The sequence below is a fragment of the Podarcis erhardii genome (genome assembly GCF_964252035.2).
Source record: "Podarcis erhardii genome assembly, chromosome: 2".
Taxonomy (NCBI): domain Eukaryota; kingdom Metazoa; phylum Chordata; class Lepidosauria; order Squamata; family Lacertidae; genus Podarcis; species Podarcis erhardii.
This window is the reverse complement of record NC_138498.1, coordinates 6,813,611-6,840,687: the sequence shown is the minus strand read 5'-3', so window position 1 is coordinate 6,840,687 and position 27,077 is coordinate 6,813,611. Positions and strand designations below refer to the sequence as shown.

The 27,077-nt window shown below is 45.1% G+C and overlaps 1 protein-coding gene and 2 long non-coding RNA genes across 4 annotated transcripts; 1 reads left to right on the top strand and 2 right to left on the bottom strand.

Annotated features, from left to right (window-relative positions):
* Positions 1-692: 692 nt before the first annotated feature.
* On the top strand, positions 693-7,185 carry LOC309332466. 2 transcript variants are annotated; one of them, XR_014152089.1, is made up of 3 exons: positions 693-868; positions 1,100-1,159; positions 6,887-6,996. It is a non-coding gene; the product is annotated as an uncharacterized lncRNA (long non-coding RNA). The 2 variants fall into 2 exon arrangements; XR_014152088.1 differs by lacking the exons at positions 693-868; positions 1,100-1,159 and adding an exon at positions 6,400-6,541 and having other exon boundaries at positions 6,887-7,185.
* On the bottom strand, positions 2,194-14,125 carry LOC309332011 (keratin, type II cytoskeletal 4-like). The gene is made up of 9 exons (XM_081844649.1): positions 13,491-14,125; positions 11,066-11,286; positions 9,484-9,544; positions 9,243-9,338; positions 7,951-8,115; positions 6,861-6,986; positions 6,314-6,534; positions 4,864-4,898; positions 2,194-3,784 (listed from the first exon to the last, which is right to left on the bottom strand). The coding sequence occupies exons 1-9, from the start codon at positions 14,016-14,018 to the stop codon at positions 3,519-3,521; spliced, it is 1,719 nt and encodes a 572-aa protein (XP_081700775.1). The 5' UTR covers positions 14,019-14,125; the 3' UTR covers positions 2,194-3,518.
* Positions 14,126-21,945: 7,820 nt separating this feature from the next.
* Positions 21,946-26,374, bottom strand: LOC309332505. The gene is made up of 3 exons (XR_014152096.1): positions 26,240-26,374; positions 22,448-22,590; positions 21,946-22,139 (listed from the first exon to the last, which is right to left on the bottom strand). It is a non-coding gene; the product is annotated as an uncharacterized lncRNA (long non-coding RNA).
* Between the last annotated feature and the right edge of the window lie 703 nt (positions 26,375-27,077).

Sequence of the window (27,077 nt, the reverse complement as noted above, 5' to 3'; positions counted from 1 at the left end):
CACTTCATGGTATGGATACATAAATGTATGTGCACTTACTGATGTTTGTTTAACTCTTGCTTTGCTGTTTGGCAAGAGGTCATTCCCTCCAATTTCATTTACTAGGTTTTTTCCTCTATTCCATGGGTTGGCAAACTAAGGCCCGGGGGGCCAAATCTGGCCCAATCGCCTTCTCAATCCAGCCCGTGGACGGTCCGGGAATCAGCGTGTTTTTACATGAGTAGAATGTGTCCATTTATTTAAAATGCATCTCTGGATTGTTTGTGGGGCCTGCCTGGTGTTTTACATGAATTGAACGTGTGCTTTTATTCAAAATGCATCTCTGGCTTATTTGTGGGGCATAGGAATTTGTTCATTCCCCCCCCAAAAAAAATATATATATATATAGTCCGGCCCCCCACAAGGTCTAAGGGACAGAGACCGGCCCCCTGCTGAAAAAGTTTGCTGACCCCTGTATTCCATAGTTCTGCTAAGAGAAAATCCAGTGGTTTGTCACTGTCCCATTTTTCTTGCTTCTATCTGATTATCTAACAGAGCAAGAACATTGTGTACTTGGTGTAAAAGGAAACTGAAATCTAGGTTTCCGAAGCCAGTGGGAGGAGTTCCTTGAGGGAAGCCGCACGTCTTTCATTGCTCCTTGTGGGTGGTGGTTAAGCGCTTGGTAGCATAAAGTTACAAAACTAAGGCGAGACACTAGCCGTTCATTTGGCCGTCTCAGCAAAAGGTGAATCAGCATGAGGTTTCCCACTTAAGGGAAGGTCTCACCTGCATACGCAATCCTGTGCACATGACTCTACTTCAGTCATGCTGCTGCAATCTCAGATGTTCTACCAGGGGTGCCAACTTGAATAAAGTACGTGGGGAGCAGGTAAGCCCCACCCCATATAACTGATCACATGACGTGGCACACAAACACCATTTGAATGCAAATGCCCTTCAGCTTTGGGGGCCATTTATACTACAAAGTTTTCCACAAGTTTAACTTTCATGGCTATTTTCGAAGAATCCTGGAAATTGATATTTGAGAGGGTTCTGAAAATTAGGAATAGAGGGGGAAATTGGATTATTATTGCATTTTAATTTGCACTTTTTTGAACAGGGTGATTAAAGGGCATTAAGGAATCTGGAGTCACAGACAGGCCAGAGTTCAATGCTTGTGGTCTGTATATGCTCCAGATTAGAAGATCCTCCCGTTGTCAAGCTCTATGCCATGTGTCAGTCCCTTTCAATCTATCTTGCCCCGTCCCCTCCATCATCAATTCCTTGGCTGCCCTCCCAGTTTTACATCTGCCTCCACCTCCCTGCCCCCCTCCGAAGCCTCCTATTCTACCATCCCCTCTAAAGTCCTTTCTCCACCTCCCTCTGCCTTGCTTGGCCTGTTACTGGAAGTTTGGGCTGTGAAGTTCACACCTGCAATGGGCATGGACCCCAACCCCATATTCTGTTCCAGCACAGAATGGAGACACACACACACAGAGAGAGAAACTGTTCTCACAGTGGCTACTACCCTGTTTCCCCAAAAATAAGACAGTGTCTTATATTAATTTTTGCTCCCAAAGATGCGCTAGGTCTTATTTTCAGGGGATGTCTTATTTTTCCATGAAGAAGAGTACGGTACACATTAATTGTCTAATTGTGAGTCAGCCAGACTCCGTCAGGGCAGAGCGAGCAGTAGGTGGCAGCTTGACCTGGCGGCGGCACGGGCTCTCTGATTTAAAGAGACCTTGCACAGCCTGAACAGCTCCAGCTGCGTTGCGGCCAATCAGTGAGCTGTGCGGCGGCACCCGCCGCTACGGTCCAGAGGAGTCAGACGCCTTATGGTAGCTTCAGGGGCCTTATATTCCAGGGAGGCCTTATGTTCGGGGGAGGCCTTATTATCAGGGAGGTCTTATTTTCGGGGATGCCATATATTACAGTGAGAGGCAAAACTGGAAGTAGGTCTTATTTTCAGGGGATGTCTTACTTTCGGGAAAAGACGGTAGAAGCTTATGGGAAACCCGCAAGTGCAAGAACACTTTCCTTTCTTGTAATTTGCCACTTCCTGGTATACAGAGACATACTATCTCTCACAATGGAGGCAGAAGAAGGTCATCATGGCTAGTAGTCATTGAAAGCCTTATCCTCCATCCTAAGGCTTTCATGATTACTATCCCAGCATAAAAGCTCTTGGCAAAAACCCAGAAGACACCATTGTTCTCTTCACTTAGAGTTTAATGAGCTGCAAGTGATCACACGCGAGAGGAAAGGAATCACCACCAAAACAAAAAGATTTTCAAGGCCATTACAAAAAGAAAGACAGAATGTGGAGCACAAAGCAGCTAAAGTTAAATCTGGATAAGCCGTCTTGCTTTCAATAGGAATGACTTAAGCATATGCTTAAGCTCTCTCATTGGCGTCAATGGGACTTAAAGGAGTGTAACTTTGGCAAGGTCACATGCCCCTACCTTTTAGCTGCAGGTATTTTGCATATTCATTTAAGTAAGTAACCATTATGACTCAGCAAAACCACAGGCAGATAATCACAGGAGAGTAGCTGGAAAGATATTCATTTGTATCAGGGCATTTTTTCCCCAGCCAGAACTCTCCAGAACCTCTCAGGTGGGCACCATTGCCATTTAAGAGAATGAGGGAGGTGCTTATGGTGAGTTCCAGCACCTCTTTTTTCTAGAAAAATAGCACTGATTTGCATGAATGAGCAAAACATGAAGGCTGTGTTCACATAAGCAGTTTTTGATGTAATTCACATTGTTTCCTCATCAGGTTTCATTCGGAGGAGTTAGAATGTAGACAAAATAGCAGTACTCTTTAAACGTTATGAGAATCAAATAACCTGACTCCTAGAATTGTTTTCTTGTGTGAACCGTACGTATCCAGCTGTTCCAGGTGTTTCAATCCACCAAAGAGATAAAAGTGTCTCCTCAGTTGAAGCACAGCCAATGAGAATTCTGGGATATCTAGGATAGAGATATTCCTCCTTGTAGGACACAGGGCAGAGTGCTGCTCTACATAAAAGATGTGTGAATAGTACAAAAGCAAGGCACACATTGCCTAGAATAACCTCTGTAGAACTATCTAATACTGTTTGCCCTTGTTCATGCAAACACAGCCTTCACATACACGTCTGTTGACTAGACCTAATTGCGTTAGGGGCATGAAATGTGTCAACAATGAGTTAAGAACAAAGGGTGGGTTACAGACTAAGTTTCGGTTGGGTTGCTTGGGTTGGATAATGACTACATTAGATGAACTAAGGACCCACTGACATAAAGGAGACAAGTTAGCAATGACAGGTCTCACAGAACTCAATGGTACTTAAGTTCAGCTAACTCAGTCTATATCCCACCCAAACAATGCAAGACTTAAAAAATATCCTGGGAGAGCAGCCATAAGGGCCATAAGGGGCACAGTCAATTTTTCTGAAAGGCGCCAAGATTCTGTTCAGGGTGGCTTTGCAGAGGTCTTCAGAAAAATGGTTCTTTCATCCATGCTGATGTTGTCATCACTGCACCTGTTGCTTCTTATTTCCTGCTTGAAGACTTGATGGAAGTGGAGGATGTGGTGGTTTTTTTCACAATGGTGCCTCCGGAACTATATCCTCCTCCGTATCCTCCGCCGACAGAGCAAGCTCCCCCACCTCCTATGCTGCAAACACCTCTTCCGCTTCCAGAGCTGAATCCACCGAGGCCACCAGATCCTCCTCCATAGCACATTCCACCTCCAAATCCGCCTCCAAATCCGCCACCATATCCACCGCCAGAAGTAGTAGCGGAGGAGCCAACCATAGCTAGAAGGGAAGACAACCATGGTTAGCATTGTGGTGGTTTTATGGACTAATGTGGCCAATTAATGCCTGGAATGTAGTTCTCTAGCACTGAGCATGGGGGTGGCGCTATTTCATGTCTGTTCCAGGGCATTCTGTCCCAGGAATGCACCAGTGGAGCATGCAAGCCATCGCCTGAAGAGATGGCAAGTCGTGAAAGAAAGAAAGAAAGAAAGAAAGAAAGAAAGAAAGAAAGAAAGAAAGAAAGAAAGAAAGAAAGAAAAAAAGAAAGAAAACTCCCAGCTACTTTGCATCTTAAAATAAGACAAGTGAAGTCTCCAGGGCCAAGGAGTCACTCATGTGATGAGAGTCCATTGAGAAAGTTTGTGGCATGTAAGGGCTTAAGCGCTGAACTAGAACTAAAGCAGCAAACCTGTGGCCTTCCAAATGTTGCTGAACTCCAGATCCCATCAGCCCTTACCAGCATGGCCAATGGTCAAGAATGATGGGAGTTACAGTCCAGCAGCAGCTGGAGGGCCACAAGTTCCCCATCCTTGCACTAAAGGGATGCTGGGTTCAAAACAATCCCCATTCAGCCATGAAGTTCATTGGCTTGCTTTGAATGAGTTACAAATGTTATCAACCCATGAGCATGAAGCAATGCAAACCATGGCATCACATACAAAAGATGCTCCCATGTGGTATTTTTGTAACATTTAAAATTGGGGACAGAGAATCCATGGCCCTCCATGTGTTGTTGGACAGCAGCTCCCATCATCCCTGACTTTGAGTTTCAACCTCTTTCTGGCAGGTTACTACAGCACACTGGAGTTGCACCAACACAGTTGCATTTGTGGTGGTCAAAAAGTGTTCAGGATAGCACAAGGGGGATCTTCCACAGCCCTGATTCCACATTCTGCATCCACAACTTTCCTTCTGTGTCCGTGTTTATGGTGCTTAAGAGCTTGGTGCATATCTACTATGACCACTGTTGTCAAAACCACATCAAGACACAGTGGTGCCAGCACATGCCATTTTCCAGAGCAGCTGGTTATAGGATAGTGCCACTAATTTTAAAAGCTGAGTACAGAGTCACTACTTACAGATGCTCACGGTGCTCTGACACTCTCCAGACATCCTGTGAAGGAGAGAAAAAAACCTGATGTTTAGGCAAGAGATGAGATCCAATTGGGCATTCATACACAAAATACTGAACAATAATGAATAAATCCTTTGAATCCCTTTGTTGCTTTCATCATCAGGCACTGCAAAAGTGAGTGCTGTGCAGTGCAGAGAGCAGATAGGGTTGGACACAGGAGACCTGGGCGCAGCTGCTTGCTTGGCCATCAAGATCACTAGGGAATAATGTGGGAATGATCAGAAAGACAGCCTTCGTTTCAAGAGTCAGGGACACCCTTTCCAGAATTTGCAATTCAGATAGGCATGATCCTTCAGCTCACACTAGCCTGCCACAATTTCCAGTGATTGCAGCTGCACAGTCCATATTGTAAACCTCTCCCAGCACTGGAAGCAGAGGCAACCCCAGAAGAACGATATGCGCCTTTGTTTGTGATGTTCCCAACCAGGAGAATTGCTACGTACTTCAAGAATTATTATTATTATTATTATTATTATTATTATTATTATTATTATTATTATTTGTAGTAGTAGTAAAAATTGCAGGTGTTCTTTATATGCTTCATATTTTTATTATGACTTATTTGCATTGGATTTTATTGTTGTAAGAGGTATGATCTTTGTTGTTTATTTTGCATATAGCAATATAGAAAGGGGGTATACAAAAGTGAAATGAAAATGAAAATATTTGGATAGATGCCTTTGGGCAAAGAAAGATGGCAGAGGGCAGGGGGTCTAGCTTTGCAGTAAATAAAGTAACCAAAAAAAATCTGTCTTTTTTAAAAGGAGGAGAGAACCAGCCCCCCCCCCAAAGACCCAGGACTGCAGTACCCTGAGCCACCCTCTAACAATGACCCTACTTCCCCTGTTCTTGCCACAACATCCACCTAAACCCTCTCAGTCAGGATTTGCACTGCCACAGCCTAACCTCAGCTCTTACCATTCCATCAAGCTTAACCATGGCTTAATCTGAGCCAGACCAGTTCACATGTGTGCACAGTATGCAGTACATCAGGGATGGGCAAACAATGGCCAACCAGATGTTGCTGGACTACAGTTCTCAGCATGGACAACCATCAGGGATGATGGGAGTTGTAGCCCAGCAATGTTTGTAGATCCTATGATTCCTCATCACTGTAGTACATGCTTTCCTCGCCAATGGGTATACATTGCCCACCCTTACATTTCTGATCTCGTGGACCAGCCTTCCCAAGTGGGCTTCAGTCTTGGCACCCCACCTTTTTAGAATTTAACTGCTGGACTCAGTCAAACATTTCATGGCCTTCCCTCTCCGCCCCCCCTCCCCAAGAGGAAGGGGGAGCAGTTATGCAATGAAAGCTCCAGTTTGATTTCCGTTTTTTGTCTTCTCTTCAGCAAAGTCCAGATACACACCTCCTTCCTGTGCATCACACTCACCTGCTCTCCTCTCCTTCCAGCAATTTCCTGTAGGTGGCAATTTCAATATCAAGCGCCAACTTGACATTCATCAGCTCCTGGTACTCCCTCAAGAGACGGGTCATTTCTTCCTTGGCCTTCTGCAGGGCAACCTCCAGTTCATTCAATTTGTCCCTGGCATCCTTGAGGGCCAGCTCACCACGTTCCTCAGCTTCTGCAATGGAAGCCTGCAGCTTCTCACACTGAAAGGCAAGAGAGGCATTTGAAAAACTGATTACTGAAATTTCATTTTTATTTTTAATACCAGCAGCACCATTCCTCCTCCTACATCCACTGGGAACCATTTGTGAGTGCCATATTTTTTTGAAGTGCAAGGTCAGGAGGTAACAAAGAGGCCATCCTACTTCAGCCTGATACCTCTTGGCTTGCCTTGAGTTGTGTTACTAAATGAATTGCTGCAGTTAAGACAACAGCACAGGACTAAGATGACCAGATTGTGAAATTCCAATAAAAATCTCTGCCCCCCTCCACCCTCGGGTTAATCATGCATATATTCCTCCAGCCTTACCTGCTTCTTCACATTATCTATTTCAGATCGTATCCTCTGAATCATCCGGTTCAGTTCAGAGATCTCGGCCTTGGTGTCACGGAGACTGTCACCGTGTTTCCCAGCAGTTTGCTGCAGCTCCTCATACTGGAATGCAGAAAGAAGAAAGGGGTCAAATTGTGTTATGTCAGAGAAGATAAATCTTCTTCAAACAAAAACCCAGCTGAGCAATGGCTCAGGTTTTGCCAAACCCTCTAACACCCTTCCAAGGTTGTCCCCAAAAAAGAAAGGAGTGATTTTGCAGTTCTTGGTGGACTAGCCTGATTAAAAGCTTACCTACAAGTGATTTTGAAGCAATATTGGTAGATTACTAGCCAGTTTCCAGTGGACAACATAGCACCTTGGGGAAAGGCAATAGCTCAGTGGTAGAACATATACGTCAGATGTGGAAGGTCCTAGGATCACTCCCAGGATCTACATATAGGGCTGGGGAAGTCTATGAACCAGGCGTGGGGAACCTGTGACCATCCAAATGTTATTGGACTACATCTCCCCGCATCACTGATCACTGGCCCTGCTGGCTGGGTCTGGTGAAAGTTGGGCTCCAATAGCATCTGGAGGGCCACAAGTTCTCCACCCCTGCTGTAAGCCCCAGAGAGTCGCTGCCACTCTGTGTAGACAATACTCAATCAGATGAGCCAATGGTCAGAGCAAGTATAAGGCAGCTTCCTATATTCCAAGTGCTCTTTGCTGGGCTTCTTTGTAAATAATGCGGGCCTTTTGTCTGTTCCAGCAAAGCACTACATTGTGTGTTCATGAGCATAGACAGGACCACTTCATTAGGGTTGTTGTGGCTCAACTGGCAAGAGATTTTGAACCCACACTCTTGCTTTGCAAATGTAAACACATTGGAAAACCATGGCGATTCTAGTTAAAATAAAGCAAAGCACACAGAGCTGAAGTCTGATCACTCCTAGTTTAATACATTGCCTTGTCTGCATTTGGCCTTTCCCATTAATGAACAACAAGAGTCTCTTTGTTTGTTTGGATTTGGTTTTTGCTCAAGGGGGTCATTTTAGACTGGCAAGGCTTGATAGGCCTGAGAACTCACCTTGGACTGGTACCAAGACTCTGCTTCTGCTCGGCTCTTCTGAGCAATTTCTTCGTACTGAGCTTTGACCTCTGCAATGATGCTGTCCAAGTCCAGATTCCGGTTGTTGTCCATTTGGAGGACAACGGAGGTGTCAGAAACGGTCTGCTGCATCTGGCTCAATTCCTGCCAAAGAAATCGATTTACTGATTTTTGTAAGCTGCCATGGGAGTCCATTTGGTTAAAGTGTAGAGTACCTCTACCTTAAATAAATAAATAAATATGTAGACAGCGCCATGGTCACATCATGTTTTTTCACCATAAATGTTGATTTTATCACTTACCTCTCCCCTTAGTAGAGGCATCTGTCTATTTTTTTTTCCTAAAGGTGACTAATGGATGTGGTAGTACATATTGGCACACCTGCAAAGGCCTGTCCTTCTAAAAACTATGCTTAGAACTTTCTGGCATCCCAAAAGCTGGACATGAAAATTAGCTGTTATAATACAGTGGTACCTCAGGTTAAGAACTTAATTCGTTCCAGAGGTCCGTTCTTAACCTGAAACCATTCTTAACCTGAGGTGTGCTTTTGCTAATGGGGCCTCCTGCTGCCGCTGCACCGCTGGCATGCGATTTCTGTTCTTATCCTGGGGCAAAGTCCTTAACCTGGAGCAACCACATCCTGGTTAGTGGAGTTTGTAATCCAAAGCGTCTGGAACCCGAGGTACCACAGTACACTAGTCAAATTGCTGTCATAACAGCAGACGATGTTGTGTGCATGTGGATTTATGCATTGCAAGGATGTCTTATGGAGAGGATGCAATGCACTTTACTACAGAGCAATGAAGAACATAAAAGATTTCCCATTATAGTGAATGGGAAAACTGTGAGCTTCATTTTAGACGGAGTAGCTCAGGAGATGAATTACAGATCAAAGCGGAGACAGCACAGAGTGACTCAGAAGCAGACTGGAATTTTTACAAGCGCACAGGTAGAAGGGGAAACTTAGGACCTGTGCACACCCCTAATACTTAATTAAGCAATGTGACACCCAAAACAGGTAGTCATCAGATACAGAATAATTTCCTAATCTAACATTTTAGACTAGCCTAACTTTCATAACAGCAATCCCAACTCTTTTACATATGCTTCCATTACCTCTCTAATCTCCACCCCTCATTTCCATATCTCTTCCTCCAGTTGTCATTTCTCAAATGACTCTCTACCTGTCACTCACTCTTAACTCCACCCCAAAATTCGCATCATTCTAGTGTTCTCCCAGGAGGCCACAAAAGCTCAGCAAGACTACTTACAGCATCATACAAGCATCTCAAGAAGTTGATTTCATCTGTCAAGGAGTCCAGTTTCGCCTGCAATTCTACTTTGTTCATGTAAGCAGCATCCACATCCTGAAGAAAAGGACACAGAGAAGTTCATATTTTGCACACAGTGATGGAGACAAACACACACACAGTTCTTCTAAATGCCAGTATGTGAATAGCAACTTGCGCCTCCGAATCACTGCAAAGGAGCCAGGAAGAGTGGCACACTTACCTTCTTCAAGAGCACAAAGTCATTCTCTGCTGCCGTGCGCTTGTTAATTTCTTCCTCATATCTGGTCAATGCAAAGAAAGAACATCAGGTTTAAATACTTTGCCTTTTCTATTTGCACAGTTTTGTGTGTCTTTTCCAACATCTATCTACACTCCCCAATTTCTTGTAAAAAAAAATCCAATTTCTTTTAAGAAACTAAAATATTGCATGCAACAGAAAATAATAAAATAGAAGTAATGTGTGAAATATTGCTTTGTTATTCCACAGCATTGTTTGATTTAAAAATCCTGGTCTGGAATTTTTTTTTAGAAAATCTAGATCAGGAGGGGGTGGGGTTGAGCCTTGTCTTCTTTCTAGATTTTCTTAACAGTCAAAGGCCTTGTGAATTTGCTTGGCCTGCAAGTGAAAGAGAACTACCAATCCCCAATTTTGCGGGTTACTTGATATCCTATGTTTATAACTCATAGAACATTCTTCATTGTTTCCATTCTTCAGACACTGTCCTCTGCCAAGAGGCATTCTACATTCTTTGGCATCAGACAAACAAAGATTCTGTTGAACACCATCCTGATTTACAACATACTTTCCTGGCTCAAGAGTTTATTAAATTACAGTACCTATTTTCAAGTGCCACCAAATGCATACCTTAGGGCTGCCCAATGGATCAGTTTGTCAGAATTCAAGCTGTGGGTCATTTTGCTAGGATTTACAGCAGACATAGCCAGTGTGGTGCCTTCCTGATGTTTTGAGCTACAATTCTCATCAGCCTCAGCTAGCATGGCCAATGGTAATGAATATGGAGGTTCTAGTGTACAACATCTGAAGCCCACGGTATTCCCTGCCCACTTATAGTGTAGTGTAATCATGTTACTGAACTTCATTGAGTCTTGAGCAATGAAAAGCAAAAACAATTTGTAAAATCATATATTTCAGCGTTAGGAGTTATTGGAAGTCAGCCATAGTTTTTCACCTTAGCTGCAATAATTATAAAGGTGCAAAGAGCCCCAAAAAGATACAATCACATGATTTTACCAAAAAAACCTTTAAAAATCCCCTGGTTACTCTGTACATCACACAGGATGTACACTATGTTCGTGAGTCATCTCATATATGACAGTGAATCAGATCATTCAGTGTGATATAGTAAGTAGACCGTGGAGATTCAAGTTCAACTCCACATTCCACTCAATGAATGCTCTAGGGAAGGTCTCACAGATAATTTCGGAGCATAAAATAGAATAATCCCTTTCTAAATCCATCAGATTTCTACCGGGGTCGAATTCAAATTCAAGAGGAAGCTAGGTCCCGCCAGAAGCATGACACCATTCATTGTTGAGTGCCAAAGATAAGAGGAAAACCAAACACACACACATCTATCTAATTGTGGGTATATACGCTTTTGTTTAAAAGAAATAAATAAATTGAAAGTTAATATTTCTATTTTCTGTCATCCTAGCATCAGCAAAAGGCCAGGTCTGGCTTTTCAAATAGGTAGTCTGGTCCTGGCCCATCCACCTTCAATTTCACCGGCGGGAAAGATCATTTATTGATACCCAATTCTTTTGGTTCTATAATCCCTTACTTGTTCTTGTAATCCTCCACAAGATCTTGGAAGTTCTTCAGCTCTGATTCCAGGCCTCTCCTCTCATTCTGAAGACAATCAAGCTGCTTCCTGAGGTTGTTGATATAGACCTCAAAGAACTGATCAAGGTTCTTTTGACCAATGCCAGTCCCTTGGCCCTGCTCTTGCAAGAGTTTCCACTTGGTCTCCAGAACCTTATTCTGCTGCTCTAGGAAACGGACCTGAACCAAACAAAGAACAAGGGTGGAGAAAGATAGAGTTATGATCATGTACTCTAATTGCCTTTAAAGGGGAGGGCAGTTCCTGGGGTGAATCACTATTCCTGTTCTGTCCCTGTTTTGGTTTTTTGAAGAGCTTGGAGTTCCTTTTTTCAAAAAAAAAAAAAATGATGCTAATGTGAATTTCTATAGAGCAAACTTTCTCTTCTCTGCTTCTTTGAAGCTAAATAATAGAATCATGGAATTGTAGAGCTGGAAGGAACCCTGAAGACCATCTAGATCAACCACCTGCAAAGCAGGAACATGCAGCTGTCCCATACGGGGACTGAACCTGCAACCTTGGCATTATCAGCACCACACTCTAACCAACAATGTCAAAAGGGACTGCCATGTATTAACATAATATGTGCATATGTAGAGAAGCCTTCACCAAGCTGATATCCTCCAGATGCTCTAATTCAATACTCCCACCCACTCCCAGCTGTGCTGGCTGGGGATGATGGGAGTTGTAGTCCAGGACATCTGGAAGGCACCAAGTTGTCCAAGGTTGGCAGTGGCATAATGTGCATCCTGCTATTTCAAAGGTTGCAGTAGGTTAAGCTTAATTTTGAAATGTAGGTAATATATTACAGGAGACAAGTCAGGCTGTTTTAGCATATCTTTAACCAGAAGAACGAGCTTACTGTTTAATTTTGGGATAATGCAGAATCAATGGATGCACATACAGCAAGCAAAGAATAGTGGCGACAGGGATGTTTTAGCAGTGCTCCTGAGCTAGCAATAGGAACAGCTGCAGGCACAAAATGAGTATCCCTCTTTTCATCTTTAAAATAGTGGAGGAAATTTATTAGCCTTCAGGGCTGGAGAGAAGATGGTGTCAACAAACCTCTCCCTCCAGTGCCAGCAAATTGACAGGATAGAGAATAACACCTGCCCATTGTCTCAATGCCACCATTACTGTTAGTGGCTCTGTTCCACTCATGCTCATGCGCAAAGCTTCAGGAGCCACATTAAAGCCACTTTCAGTTATGCCACATGTGATCTGACCTGACCATCACCTCCTGGGCTTTTAAAGCATCCAGGTATTCTTCACATTGCTCAACTCCTGGATAACTGAAACCACAGCAACAGGTGCTGGATTCTGACCAGCGTCCTCTTATGGAGTACTGGACATGGCCATTAGTCCAAACTTGCCTGCTGATGTTGCTTTCTCCCAACACCACATGTTCTCCTTATGTTCTCCTAACACCACTTATGCATCTCCTTCCTCCATTCTAGGATTTCCTTTGCATTGCCCACAAGCAGGGAGACCTTCCAGTTGCGTGTTCTGTACTGCAGCCACTACTTTTTAGCCTCCCCAAGACCCTTGAGTGGTGGCTGAGGGATGCTATGAGGAGGTGACCAGAAAAGGAAATAAGAAGGGACAAGGATTTGTTGCATCACCAATGCATGTATGATGCAGGTCAGCTGTACATTCAATGCACATCTAACACCCTCAGTTTAGTGGGATTCAAAATAGCTTCTACCCTTTCCTATCTGTATGTTAGAGAAGGGTCACTAAAGGATCAACATGGTAGTTTCTGGGTATTGGTCCAGGATTGTTCTGGGGAAGAAACATATGCCCACCTTTCCCCAGATTATCTTTCACTGTTTACTGATTAGTACTGACAACATTATGCAAATGGGCATGTCAATAGTACATACTTGCACAGGTCATACCCCCAGGGCATCCTGAGAAGTATAGTTCTGTAATGGGGAAGGATCTCTGAGAATAAGCATCTGCTTCACCAAACTGCAGTAACCAGAATCCTTTGTAGGGAGCCACGGCAGTTACATTGGTACAGATTTTTAGGAGAAACTTTCGCCATATATATATATATTCAATTCTGTTCCTATTTACTTGAAACACTCAGGACTGGCATACCCTTGGGGACTCACATTTGACCACCCCTCCATGAAGTATACAGGTTAAATATAAAACCTCTTGATTTGAGATTTTGTAACAAGGCAAATTAGAAAGAATCATAACAAAACTGGCAAAATAACGCTTTTAAAATGGCTTCACATTTTTCAGCCTTGAAATTCATTGTTCTTGTTGTTTTAAAAAATACAAATCAGACCAGATCTGATAGACATAATACTAAGTACGGACACAAGACAAAAAGCCCTCATACTGAAAAACAAAAAGGAAAGAGAAATCATTTCACCTTGTCAATGAAGGAGGCAAACTTGTTGTTGAGGGTCTTGATCTGCTCCCTTTCTTCGGTCCTCACTTTTTGGATCTCGGGGTCTATCTCCAGGTTGAGGGGCTGCAGGAGGTGCTGGTTGATGGTCACCTCTTTGATGCCTCCAGGTGGGCATCCTGGGAATGGAGGGCAGATTGCAAGTCCACCTGGACCGCCAAAGCCACCGCCAAAGCCACCGCCAAGGCCACCGCCAAGGCCACCACCAGCTCCAAAGCCCCCAGCCCCTTGGCCACAGGCGCCACCAAAACCCCCGCCAAAGCCACCGCCACCATATCCACCATAGGAGATTCTCTTGCTGCCCCCCATGTTATGCAGGCTCCTGCTGCCAAAGCCACCACCTCCGCCTCCACTACGGACATTACATCCACGGGACATGGAAGCAGTGTTGAAGCTGACTTTGTTTCCACCCCCAAAGCAGACAGAGCTGGAACTGAAACCCTTGTTCTGAAACCCTCCTCCAATGCTCCGGGCACAGGACTGGCGAGACATGGCTAGAGGAGAGGTTGTCTTGGTGGTAGTGTAAGTAGTGTTGTTCCAAGGAAGAGTTCCCAGTAAGGAATGAAACTGAGCCCCTCTGGCAGGAGGGAGGAAGATCTACCTTTTTATCCGTTCGGAGAGTTGGCTGGGTGACAGGGGAGTGGAGGAAAAAAAGTAGTCATTTTTTTATATTGTATTCTTGAGCTTAGGTGTGCTTGGCACCCTCCCTCTTGCTCTGTGCCAGAAACTGACCTTCCCTGAAACACACCCCAAAGAGCTGGAGAAGAACCTGCAACTTGACAGTGAACTCCTGGCGACCCCAGATTACCTGCATCACCCTTCTGTCAACTAAGACTAGATTTCTCTGTGAGCCTTGCCTGAATGGCAGGGCATGGCAGGTTCCCTTGACATTCTTTTGCCCTGCAGGGAAAATAATCCCCTGGCTGAGCTATCCCCATCACTCCCTTTTCTGAAACTTGATGGCAGATGGCTCCTTTCAGAGGGTTCCAAAATTAACCTTCTGACATGCAGAGCTGACTTTTTTTAAAAAAACACACACCCACAATTGCACCACACATCTGGGCATTTCTTCTTGGAATGAAAGAAATAAATCCAACATCAAATCTGACTTTCAGATTTCTCAAAGGCGCGGGAGGTTGGGTAGAGAAAAAGACGTTTCCTCAATCTGAAACGCCAAATAAATGACAATATTCAGCCAAGCAGGAAAGAACTTGTAGCTTGCCAGGCCTCTTGTGGGATTTACAACATTTTTATCCAGCTCTTCCTCCAAGGAGCTCAAGGTGGCATGTTTGATTCTTTTCTCCCCTCAATCACTTTTATTTTCGCAGCAACCATTCATTCATTCATGGTGTTTATTTATTCTTTATTTTAAAATGTTGTATCCCATCTTTCTTTTAGCACAATTATCTATATAGCTCTATCAGCATGCATGTCACTTTGCAGAAAATTATTATTATTATTATTATTATTATTGTTGTTGTTGTTGTTGTTGTTGTTATTATTATTATTATTATTATTATTATTATTATTTATATCCCGCCCTACCCAGCCGAAGCCGGGCTCAGAGTGGCTAACAACAGTAAAATAATACAGCATTCTAAAATCAATTCATTATAAAATCAGTTCACATCAAATTAATGGCAACCATTGGGCTAGAGTTCTGTGAGAATTACCAAAGGAGGGGGTCAGGCTGTGCCCTGGCCAAAGGCCTGGTGGAACAGCTCTGTCTTGCAGGCCCTGTGGAAAGATGTCAAGTCCCGCATGGCCCTAGTCTCTTGTGACAGAGCATTCCACCAGATTGGAGCCACAGCCGAAAAAGCCCTCGCTCTGGTTGAGGCCAGCCTAACCTCCAATATGTTTTTGTTTGAGGACCGTAAGGTCCTCCGTGGGACATACCAGGAGAGGCGGTCCCGTAGGCTCTGCCCCAAGGAGTCTACCATTTTAAATGCAGCACAGTTCAAATTTAAATAGGACAAAGGTTTGAGCAATCCCAAATCCCATATGTTTCAATCTGCCTGGATATGGCAGAAATGCAGGAAGATCTGCCTTATTTAAGAGAATGCCACTACCGATCCTCAGGAGGGGGTGGAGTTGCGGGCTCACGACCCCTCCCACACTCCCGCGGGGCTGAGGTCAGCCTCGCGGGATTACAGGGTTTCCCCAGTCACCCCCCACGTTCCGGCGAGGCTGGGGTCAGCCTCGCGCGATTCAGGGATTCCCCAGTCACACCCCCGCGCGCCAGCCAATCGGCTGGCGGCAGGGGCGGGCCTCCTAGAGGCCACATAAGGTCGGGGCAGCCACCGGCTCGCCCCTTTTCTCCCTGGCAGCGAGCGCGAATTCCCACCCACCCACCCTTTAGGTTCTGCCATCGACCTTGCTATGGGCTTCGGCCGGTTGCCGTTTGGGGCCAGGTAGGAATTTTTTCCCATTTGGCTAATTGGCTGGTTCGTGAGCCACTTGGGTTTTTCGCCTACCTCGTAGCAAATTCGTCACAACTTTCCCGGTTTTAGCGGTAGGCATTGGCCGGGGTATTGTCATGCAAATGAGGTCGGGGGGGAGGAGCGCCATCACCTCCCCCAATGATTGAAGGGTAGTTCGTTAAAGGACTCCGAGGGGCGACGCCTCGTCCGAAACCTACGGAGGCTAGGGCCTAAAGCGCGCCCCCGAGCGGTAACCCCTCGGGGAGCGCCTAGGGATACGCATCTCAGGTAGCTCCCCCTGTTGGTGTTTAACCCTTCCCGGTTAGACCGGATAGTCGGTTAGGGGCCAATGCCTAAAGCCAATACCTCTCTTACCTGTAATCAATAAAGTTGTGGCCATTTTCGCCCATTAACTTAAATTCTTGTGTCCTGTGTCTTTATTCTTTACACCTGTGGGGGGGGAGGGAATAGCCACGCAATGAAAAAGCCGCGATACATTATAGGATGGGAAGGAGATTTGCTTCAGTTTGCATTCAAAGATTAATCTACCTAATCTGCATTTTTTTGAAACTGTATGTGAACAGAAGCACAACCTTCCTTGGACATTTGAACATCTCTGAATTTTGCTGTGCAGTTTACCAGCCAAATAATGCGCACAAAAAATGCATACACTAGAGAAAAGTGTGCATAAATGCAAAAGTTAGTAAAAACAGCATACAAAAGCACATTCTGTTGGGGCAATACCTTGCCAAAATAGGCATATCAGTCAAAACTGCATGCGAAAAAAATGTATTAGGATTATGACAAAAAAATCAAACTGATGCAGAAATGTGGGAAACAGCACTTATGACTGGAAAGTGAGAGAAACTAACATAGAGAGATTTGCCCATCCCTAATGTTAGAGAGAGAGAAAAGTAGAACAATGGGATACTTGACTCATCACAAGTCAGGGAGCATTACAGCTGGTATATGAACTGTTGAAAATTCTATTCACATTGAATCACAATGCACTTATTCAGGTAAGTGTTACAGTTCATTCACTGCGATAAGCCCAGAAAGCTGTCGAATTGGAGCTTTAGTCCTCCGATTGACAGACCTGACAAGTGGTGACAGAGTAGCAGTAGTGCTCACCTGTACTTCCCAGTGAAAACCACTCCAACATGTCATCAATCATCCACAGCCCATCCAGGCACTGGCATGACACCCTGACAAGCCTTGGATGGTAGGCTCGTCCTTGCTTATAGACAGCCCGTACCCTAATCTAAAATGGCTACTGCCCCAAATCAGGTCACCCAGCAGAGGCACAAAGACCATACCTAGGTGCCCAAGAGTGAAGGCACCTGAAAGGCTAGCTTATTCATTGTGGCTGCAGAAATGCACGCAAGAATAAAGGTGCCAGTCTTTGAGGTGCTATAAGATTTTTGATTGTTTGGGACAAGGTCCCTGGTTCACCGCAAGGAATCAGACCTTGCCAGCCATTTTCTCCCATCCAGCCTGAGAAAAGGGAAAGGCACTTCAGGTAGGAGCAATTTGGAGTGGAAACAGTGAAGAAAGAGGCAGTTATTAAACCGCTTCTTAAAAAACCATCTTTAGATGCGGCCACGATGGCCAACTATCGCCCAGTCTCAAATCTTCCATTCTTGGGCAAGGTGATTGAGCGAGTGGTTGCTGAACAACTCCAGGCACGCCTAGAAGAAGCAGACCACTTGAATCCCTTCCAGTCGGGTTTCAGGCCTCATCATGGGACTGAAACTTCCTTGGCTGCACTTGTCGGTGATCTCCAGCAGGCTAGGGACAAAGGTGAGAGCTGTTTCCTAGTTCTGCTGGATCTCTCAGCGGCGTTTGATACCATCGACCATAACATCCTTCTGGACCGTCTAGAGGGGCTGGGAGCTGGGGGCACTGTCATACAGTGGTTCCGCTCCTTCCTCCTGGGCCGTGTTCAGAAAGTGGTGAGGGGGGATGAGTGTTCAGACCCCTGGGCTCTCACTTGTGGGGTGCCTCAGGGTTCTGTCCTCTCCCCCATGCTTTTCAACATCTACATGAAGCCGCTGGGAGAGATCATCAGGGGATTTGGGCTGGGTGTTCATCAGTATGCGGATGATACCCAGCTCTACCTCTCTTTCAAATCAGAACCAGTGAAGGCGGTGAAGGTCCTGTGTGAGTGCCTGGAGGCGGTTGGAGGTTGGATGGTGGCAAACAGATTGAGGTTGAATCCTGACAAGACAGAAGTACTGTTTTGGGGGGACAGGAGGCAGGCAGGTGTGGAGGATTCCCTGGTTCTGAATGGGCTAACTGTGCCCCTGAAGGACCAGGTGTGCAGCCTGGGAGTCATTTTGGACTCACAGCTGTCCATGGAGGCACAGGTCAAATCTGTGTCCAGGGCAGCTGTTTATCAGGCTGAGACCCTATCTGCCTGCGGATTGCCTCGCCAGAGTGGTGCATGCTCGGGTTATCTCCCGCTTGGACTACTGCAATGCACTCTACGTGGGGCTACCTTTGAAGGTGACCCGGAAACTACAACTAATCTAGAACGCGGCACTAGACTGGTGACTGGGGGCGACCACCGAGACCATATAACACTGGTCTTGAAAGACCTACATTGGCTCTCAGTACGTTTCCAAGCACAATTCAAAGTGTTGGTGCTGACCTTTAAAGCCCTAAATGGCCTTGGTCCAGTATATCTGAAGGAGCATCTCCACCCCCATCATTCTACCCGGACACTGAGGTCCAGTACTGAGGGCCTTCTGGTGGTTCCCTCACTGCGAGAAGCCAAGTTACAGGGAACCAGGCAGAGGGCCTTCTCGGTAGTGGCGCCTTCCCTGTGGAACACCCTCCCACCAGATGTCAAAGAGAACAACAACTACCAGACTTTCAGAAGACATCTGAAGGCAGCCCTGTTTAGGGAAGCTTTTAATGTTTGATGTATTACAGTATTTTGGTGTGTTTTTTTGGAAGCCGCCCAGAGTGGCTGGGGAATTATTATTATTATTATTATTATTATTATTATTATTATTATTATTATTATTATGTAATTTTCTTGCCCCCTGCTTCTCCATTTAAAATTGCTTCCCACATGGTTTCTCTCTCTCTAACACACACAGGGTAGACTGGAGAGCCGTCTGAGGCTACAAGCAGAGGCTTGTATTCAACCTTAGTCCTACTCAGAGCAGACCCACTGAATTTAATGGGCATGACTAACTTCAGTGGGACTGCTCAGTCTATCATGAGTTGGTTTACTGGTGTTTAAATATCTAATTTGGCCCTGAGTGGCTAACAGGGGTGCTGCTGGCAATATTAAGGATCTCTGACTCTTCCTCTTAATGTGTGTGTGTGTGTGTGTGTGTGTGTGTGTGTGTGTGTAAACCGCAGTGCCAATGAGACCTCAACTACCTGCCATTTCTTGAGCGGCTGCATATTTCTGCAGAAAGGAGAGGAAGGAGAGAGAGAAAAGGCTAATTGCTTGTTTCCATTTTAATTTATACTTTAATTACCCCTTGTCAAGCTTGTCCTTGACCTTCCCAACCAGCGTCTCACAAAAAAAACATACATATGCAGGCACAAACAGAAACTTTCCCAAGATCTGTGCTTTGCTGCTAATTCAGCAATGGAAGGATCTCCTGTGCAGTGCTAGGGCTCAGCCATACTTCCACTGGTCCCATGCGTAGAAAGCAAGGGCTCGAATGGTTTCTCCCTTGCCCCGCAATTTTCCAAGAGAAAATTTACTCTTTAGCTTTAAATCAGAACAAATGGAAAACTGCAGAAAACCTGACTGCTGTTTGCTCTGATTGAGCATTAAGGAATGGTTTTCCCCGGGGCAAAGCAGTGGGATAAGGGGAAATGTGGATGAGCCCCAAGTTTTTTCATTCAAAGTGCAACACACAACAGAGTGTCTTGTGCCCTTGGAAAGATGGCTTTTCTGGGTGCTTTTTACATCGTGCAGCCAAAATCCAAAGGAGTTCAATGCTCCTGAAATCCATGGGAGGAATTCAATAAGGTGGAAGTTCCTTCCTTCCAAATCTCTTCAGACCTCTATAACTCCCATGATCCCTAGCTAACAGGACCAGTGGTCAGGGATGATGGGAATTGTAGTCTCAAAACATCTGGAGGGCCGAGGTTGAGGAAGCCTGTTTTAAACCATCACTTTTCTCCTCTCAGTGTCCTCCTTCCTCTTTTGCTCCTCTACCCCAACCTGACTTCGTGCAAATCCAGGTCTGTGATGCGGCACTGCAAATACTCCAACAGGAACTGTACGACGGTAGGCTAGTGCAAGCATAATATAGAAAGATGTGTTGCATTCATAACCCACTCTTCCTCTGAATCCCTCAGAGAAAATGCTTCTCCATTTTATTCTCTCAGCAACCCTGTGGAAAGAAGGGAGAGCAGCTCAGGGTAGCCCTGGAACTTCTCAGAGTTCTGGTTAATCTATGATTCAGATCCTGTCCAAGTCCAACACTCTATACACCACATCTTGTTGAACCTCAGAGAAGCTCATTTGAGCAGGTGTATTGCTAAAACAAGGATAACCCAGATGTTGTGGACTGCAACTCCTATCATTCGTGGTGGCTCAGTCTGTAGAGCATGAGACTCTTAATCTCAGGGTTGTGGGTTCGAGCCCCACATTGAACAAAAGGTCCCTGCATTGCAGGAGGTTCGACTAGAAGACCATCGTAATCCCTTCCAACTTTTCAGTTCTATAAATTTATCATTCTATTTTCCAGGATGACTGGAGGTATTGGGAGTTCCAATCCAGCAACATCAAGAGGGCACCATGTTTGGTGCTCACACAAACGCTTAACATTTATTTAGGACTTGTTTTTTGCATCTCCTTATCGATTCAGACATATTGAGCCAAATTCAACTAAATGTTTGTACAAGTGGGAGCCCAAGCAGCAAGCTCCACTAGTACAACGGGGTTTTCCGTCCTCCTCCCCTGCCCACCAAATCAGCTCTGGGCAATCAAGAGAACCCATAGCATTGATGGAGCCATCTCCTTAACACTATTTTGGGTCCCACCCATTATCCCAAGGATGATTACAACAACCCTGCAAAGGCTGCATTTATCTTTCTTAAATGTATGCCACTTTTCTACATACTGGTGACAGCCCTGCTGAAGATCAGAAGCAGGGCTGATGATGGACAGATGAGTGAGTAGCCCCAGGCTACTTTGGAGAATCCTTGACAGCTGTAAAATTTGAACTAGGGCTGATGGTTTCACCGTGTAGCAGTGGTGGGGAACTTTTATCAACACTGGGGCCACATTCGCTCATGGGCAATATTTCAGGGGCCACATGCTAGAGGTGGGCCGGAATCTATTGGAAACACTGAAATGTCTAAAACTAAAACCTGCATTATGTATACAGCTTGCAAAGTAATTATTTTAAAAAACAAGTGCGCAGCTTTTTATATTCATTTATGGATTTTAAAGCAGCATACACAAAAAGAAATGACCACAACAGTAAGGGACCCTTCAGGCGTCCTATTTATTGCACATTCATGATGATTTGTACTCATGATGTAATTTGGACAGCCGTACATACCAGACTTTTAGAAGACATCTGAAGGCAGCCCTCTTTAGGGAAGAAGCTTTTAATGTTTAATGGATTACTGTATTTTAATATTTTGTTGGGAGCCGCCCAGAGTGACAGGGGTATAAATAAATTATTATTATTATTATTATTATTATTATTATTATTATTATTATTATTACATGATCCCACTTTTAATACCTCTTGCCCTCAGAGGTTTTGGGGCAGTCATACTGCTTCATTTCCAATCAGTGTATGTCCTATAACTTCCTGCTGAAATCCTGTAACTTTTTGTAGCGCAATGTTTGGTGTGGTTTTTTTCTCACCCTGCTTTTGTTGCACTAGAGACAACAATAATGTGGTACCACTGAGGAATCATCACAGAACAAACTAAAGCAGAGTAAATCTACCAGTGCGCTATTATTGTGTCAAGAACATATTGCAGAATGCACCCGCAATAAAACACAGGGATGGAGGAGTTCTGATTGCCCCCAAAAGGAAGGCAAATGTACAGGTGTACATCAAAGAATACATCCTTTGCAAGCAACACACCCAAATGTTCCTCTTCTACCATTGGAAAGGCAAGGACTGTTCTACTTGGCTGTCAGCTATGCCATTTTGAGACTGAAGGGCGGAGATGCCATTGATCTCTCTTCTTGCACAACCTACCATGTGAAAATAAACTAGAATCAGCTCGTTAGATTCTGGTTGGTCAACTGAAGACATAACTGCTGGGAGTTCCCAAGGGAGTCGACACAGGAATATACTGCCATTTTTAATGGTCTGCCATATAATTTTATAGGCTGTTGCCCAATAATTTTAATTGTTAGGCACGGCACTCTCCGCCGCATAACTGTGCTAGATGCAGTTTGCCTCAGTGCAATAGCAAGAGATAGGGAAGCATCCAGTGGAAGGATAGTATCTTGCGGGACATCTTAGGAGACAAATTTGAATAGGATTAAAATACACTTACTCAGCAGATCTCAAACCAGTTTCCTGATTTTCTTCATAAAGTCACTGAGTAACATTGGGCATAGAAGAAAATGTTGAAACCCAAGGGGCTGAGGTGCAAAACGTTTCCTTGGGAGTTTCTCACACTCCAGACTTTGCTCAGGACTGTGAAAGAGGAAGTGTAAGAAGTCATAACCTGGGGATGAAATAAGATTCTATGCTGCATGGCGTTCCACCATCTCTTACTCTTTGGAATAAAAGCCAACCTATCTATTGCAAAACACTGGGGCTACGATTAAAGCAGCTAGGACTGTATCTGTTTAATGGATTTATGATCTGCTTCTTGAGACCAGGCTCCACAAAGCAAACTGCAACATGCTTAAAGATCCGAATCCAAATGCAATATAAACACCTTTGAAAAGATGCATGTCATAATAATACTAAAACCTAAAAACCCACAGAGATAAACCACAAAACTCACAGAGACCTTCGTGCAGGGGTGCCGAACCCCGAGACCAAGGGACCAAATGTAACCTTCTAGTCCTATCTCTCTGGCCCTCAGAACTCTCCCTCGGCTACCTTCCCAACAGCCCTGCTCCATTCCCCCTACACAGTGCGCTTTTGTAAAGCTGGAATTTGCCAAGCAGCAACTGTGAAAATGCCTCTCACTTGCCTGCAGAGTGGATGGAGAGGTGTGTGTGTTTGTGTAGAAACTGCTAACTTTTGTGTGGCTGGAATCAATATTTAACCTTTATAAATTCTCTGCGTCAAATACACTTAAGTTAATTATGATATCTAAGTCATTATCATGAGCATCGCAGAATACAGCGGAGCTCCATTCCTAAATTGCTCAATGCAAAAAAAAAAAAAAAAAAAAGGTTTCTAATTAGTGTGAAAACCTGTTACAACAAACATTCAACAGCCGTAATTAAAATGCATGATAAAACAATCCAACTAAAACAACACAGCCATTACTGAATAGTGGCAAGAGCTGCAACCGTTGCTCTGCTCACTTTTGTCTCTGGTCACTGCCCACCATGTGGCCCATGTGCCCACCACGTGGCCATCAGGCTTAAAAAGGGTTCCCAGCAGCACTGCTCTAGTGGAACAGCCCCAAATTATATCAACCAGGAAAGGGTGCAGACCCATTTAATGGGCCTAAGTGACTGTGCTTGCTTGAGCTCAGGAGGAATTGAGGTCCATTCTTGCAGAGCTATCACTGAGAATATGAGCACATAATGTGGTGATTTCTCAAAGGCACACTCTGGTGTAGCAGAAGCCCAGTGAAACAAAGACTGTGAACATAAATCATTCTTGTTTCTTCAATGTTTGCCCAACAGTAGCAAGGCAACAGCCAAGATGCTATTGTCCCTTTTTTCATGTTTACAGTGAAGAATACAGCTAATACAGATGTTAATTGTACAGGCCCTGGCTAATTTATACCACCCACAGATACCAACATGAATGTTACAAAGGGACATCAAAAGTGCATAAGTTAATTATGATAGCTAAATCATTCTCATGCACTGGTTTGAGCATCACAGAGTAAAAATTGGAGCTCCAATGGTGTAGTGGTCAGAACAGTCCTCAAGTTCAACACCACCACCCACAATTCATGATTCCTTGTATACTTTAGTTTGTTTTCACTTCCCTTTGCTTAGAGTGAATTCATGAGCTTGGTTTCCACTGGCTGATGGGCTGTAGGGTTTAGTGGAAGCCTGCCATGGTCAGCATGGCGAGGGGAGGGCACTGGCCTGACCTCCCCTCATCAGAGTTGCTGTGTCTTCCTGGGAAGGAGAGGGGCAGGAGCAGCAAATTTCCTCGGCCTGTGAAATTGCAGCACACCAACCTCCACACCACCTCACCCTCCCAGTAAAGCGTGTTCTCCTTCATGGAGAGCACGTGTTGCGGTGGGGTCTGCTGAGCCACCCCTCTGTTACCAGGCAGGGTCTCTAAAGATGGCCTGGGGCAGTGATTGGTTCACTGGGTTGCTGGGGTAAAAGTTATGTTGCAATTTTGGTGGGAGGGGTAAAATGTTTAAATACTCTGCACGCAGCCTGGAGCTTTCTCTTTGCTGCGTGCAACGGATCACCTGCCCACCCGCCCTTGAGTAAGGGGTTGTTGCATTGACCTTGCTATGCCTGTCATGGGGTTGTCTGCTGTTGGGGCAGGGGCCTGGTAGGAATTTTGTCCATCTGGCTGATTGGCTGGGCCATTTGGTTTTTGCCTACTGCGTAGCAAATCGTCACAACTTGTAAGGTTGCGGTTAGGCATTGGTTATAAATTGGTGGAGGAGGGGTTAGGATAGGCTGGGCCTGCCCCTCCATGGTTGCTGCAGAAAGGGAATTCCGTTAAAGGAATCCTGGGGATTGCCATCTTTTCGTCCAATCCCTGGAATGGGACTAGGGCCGGCAAGCCTTCAGGGAGCATGCGGATGAGAATTGAGGGTCTGTGACTCAGCTCCATTTCTCCCCGACTTGCTTTCCCCCGCACAGTCTTTCAGTGGTGCCCGGAAGTCAGTTCTGTCCCCAGGCGGGGGGACAGATAGTCTTAACCAATGCCTAAACAACCACTCACGGTTTTGTATTTAAATAAAGTTGTGGCCAAAATTATGCCAAAAACCTTAAACAAAAATTAAGTGTGCGTTGTGAGTTATTTGGGGGGGTGGCTTGGGGACCTCGACACGCAAAGCACAGCGATGCTGGTAACAGGAGGTCAGGTAAACAACACTGCCTATCCACAGCAACCACTGCCAATGGAATGCCAGGTACACAGGTGGCATGAAAGATGGGGAAGACATAATGCTGGTGGGGCCATAATGTGCCAGCAGAGTGACTAACACAGGGTGGGATTATGGCTGCAATGTGACCAGGACAGCAGAGGAGCACACTGACACTGTCTCCCAGTGTATCCATTTGATCTGTGCCCCCCATCAACAGTGCAACTTTACACCAGCCTGACACAAGGACTCCCCATCACCAACTACTAATTACAATAGGAGGAGTGGAATTTTTAAAAAATGATGATGAGGGTGAGAGAGGAATAACGATGTGGGCCACTAAGGCATGCTGAGCTGCTACCTGACAGGGCTGGGAATTACTGTACACCAATGGGACACAGCACACATGCCTTCCACTACCCTGAGGAAACCGCTTAATCCTGATTTGATTTGATTTGATTTGATTTGATTCTTTGGTAGATTTACAAAAAGAAAAGCACACACTAATAAATAAATTGTAGAAGGGGGCAAGATTATATGTGGATGCATGAAGCATTTAAAAAAATAAAATAAAGATTCCTTGTGCTCCCCGCCAATCCCCTTTTCTTCCCACCCTGGCTGACCCTGCCTTCTGCCTGCCCCTCAGAACCAGTATGTCACACAAGGCTGGGCCTGATCCAAAACACCCACCCACCCCACTCACACATGAAAACAAAGACCACCACAGCCAACCACAAAGGAACAGCCACACCCTAGGCCAACCCCAACCTCTCTCACCACCAAAGGAACACAAGTGAACAACAAAGAACCTGCACAAGCAACGCTGACACCAAACCCTACGTATAGTAAGTAAAATAGAAACATCGCCACCTGACCCCACCCCTACCCATCTTCCCCCCACACACACACCTCTTTCCCCCTTTCCTTCCTAATGTCTCAACAAATGAAACTGATTTGTAAAAATGTTACACGGGGGGGGGGGGGAATACAAGAGAGAGACATTGCACACATTATTATTATTAAAGAAGATCTTTAATAATAATAAACACACACACACAAGGCTGGGCCTTGGCGGCTACAGCCTCTCTTCCTCACCTGTTGGGATTTCATTCCTCCCGTTGCTGATGTGTGATTGTTTTCATCATATGTCTGTGTTGATATTCCACACTGTTGGAATCATGAGAACGGAAGTTCAGTGAGACTTTTCCGTTGTGTTATGCTTTTGCTGTTCTCTCGCGGACGAGACGGAGAGAGGAACCATGATTTCTTTGTTCCGTAACACTCGATTTTGAACATAATAAATCAGCGTAGAATTATACACCTGAAGTCCAGCTTCTGCTTTGAACTCTGCTATGTTTGTGTGTGCCTATATCTTTGGATATATGTCGCAGCAGTGACTCGGGACAGAAGAGTGATGAATCATCCCAAGGGGCGCTTCGGAGGAAAAGATGCTTTTCCCTGGCGATTTGCTAACATGACCCACTCTCTAGTAGTCACTACAAGCTGCTCAAGAGAGGAGGCTGGCAGTGGCAGCCATGGAGAGACCCTGGAGAGGCAGCCGTCACTGCCACTACCGCTCAGGACAGGCGCTGGCTCGTCCTCCCCCCTGAACTTGGTGGGGGAAATAGGGACATTCTGGTATCAAATCAGAAGCCAGGATGACTGTCCCCGCAAATAGGGACACTTGGATGATATGTCTTCACTATAAGATATAAGCCAATAAGTCCACACAAACATCCTTAAGCATCTTCTGCAATTTAGCCAATTTCACGCACACCTGTCTCCCAGCTCCCTGAGCAAAGCATGCCCTCCCTGCCTGCCCACGTTTCAGCCTGGCCCTGAATGTTAGGCTAGGATCAGCAAGACTTGGACTTAAATTCTCACTCAGCCATGAAGGTGACTTTGAGCTAGTCATCACCAGCCAGGATCTCAT

Bases quoted from the DNA above. Each gene is read 5' to 3' on its own strand.
- LOC309332011 (XM_081844649.1), bottom strand. From the start codon at position 14,018: ATGTCTCGCCAGTCCTGTGCCCGGAGCATTGGAGGAGGGTTTCAGAAC. The intron at 9,545-11,065 runs GTAAGGGATTAT...TGCATTGACCAG, and splicing joins GTGGAGGATTACAAGAACAA to ATATGAGGAAGAAATTAACA. The intron at 3,785-4,863 runs GTAAGTAGTGAC...CTTCCCTTCTAG, and splicing joins TCAGAGCACCGTGAGCATCT to CTATGGTTGGCTCCTCCGCT.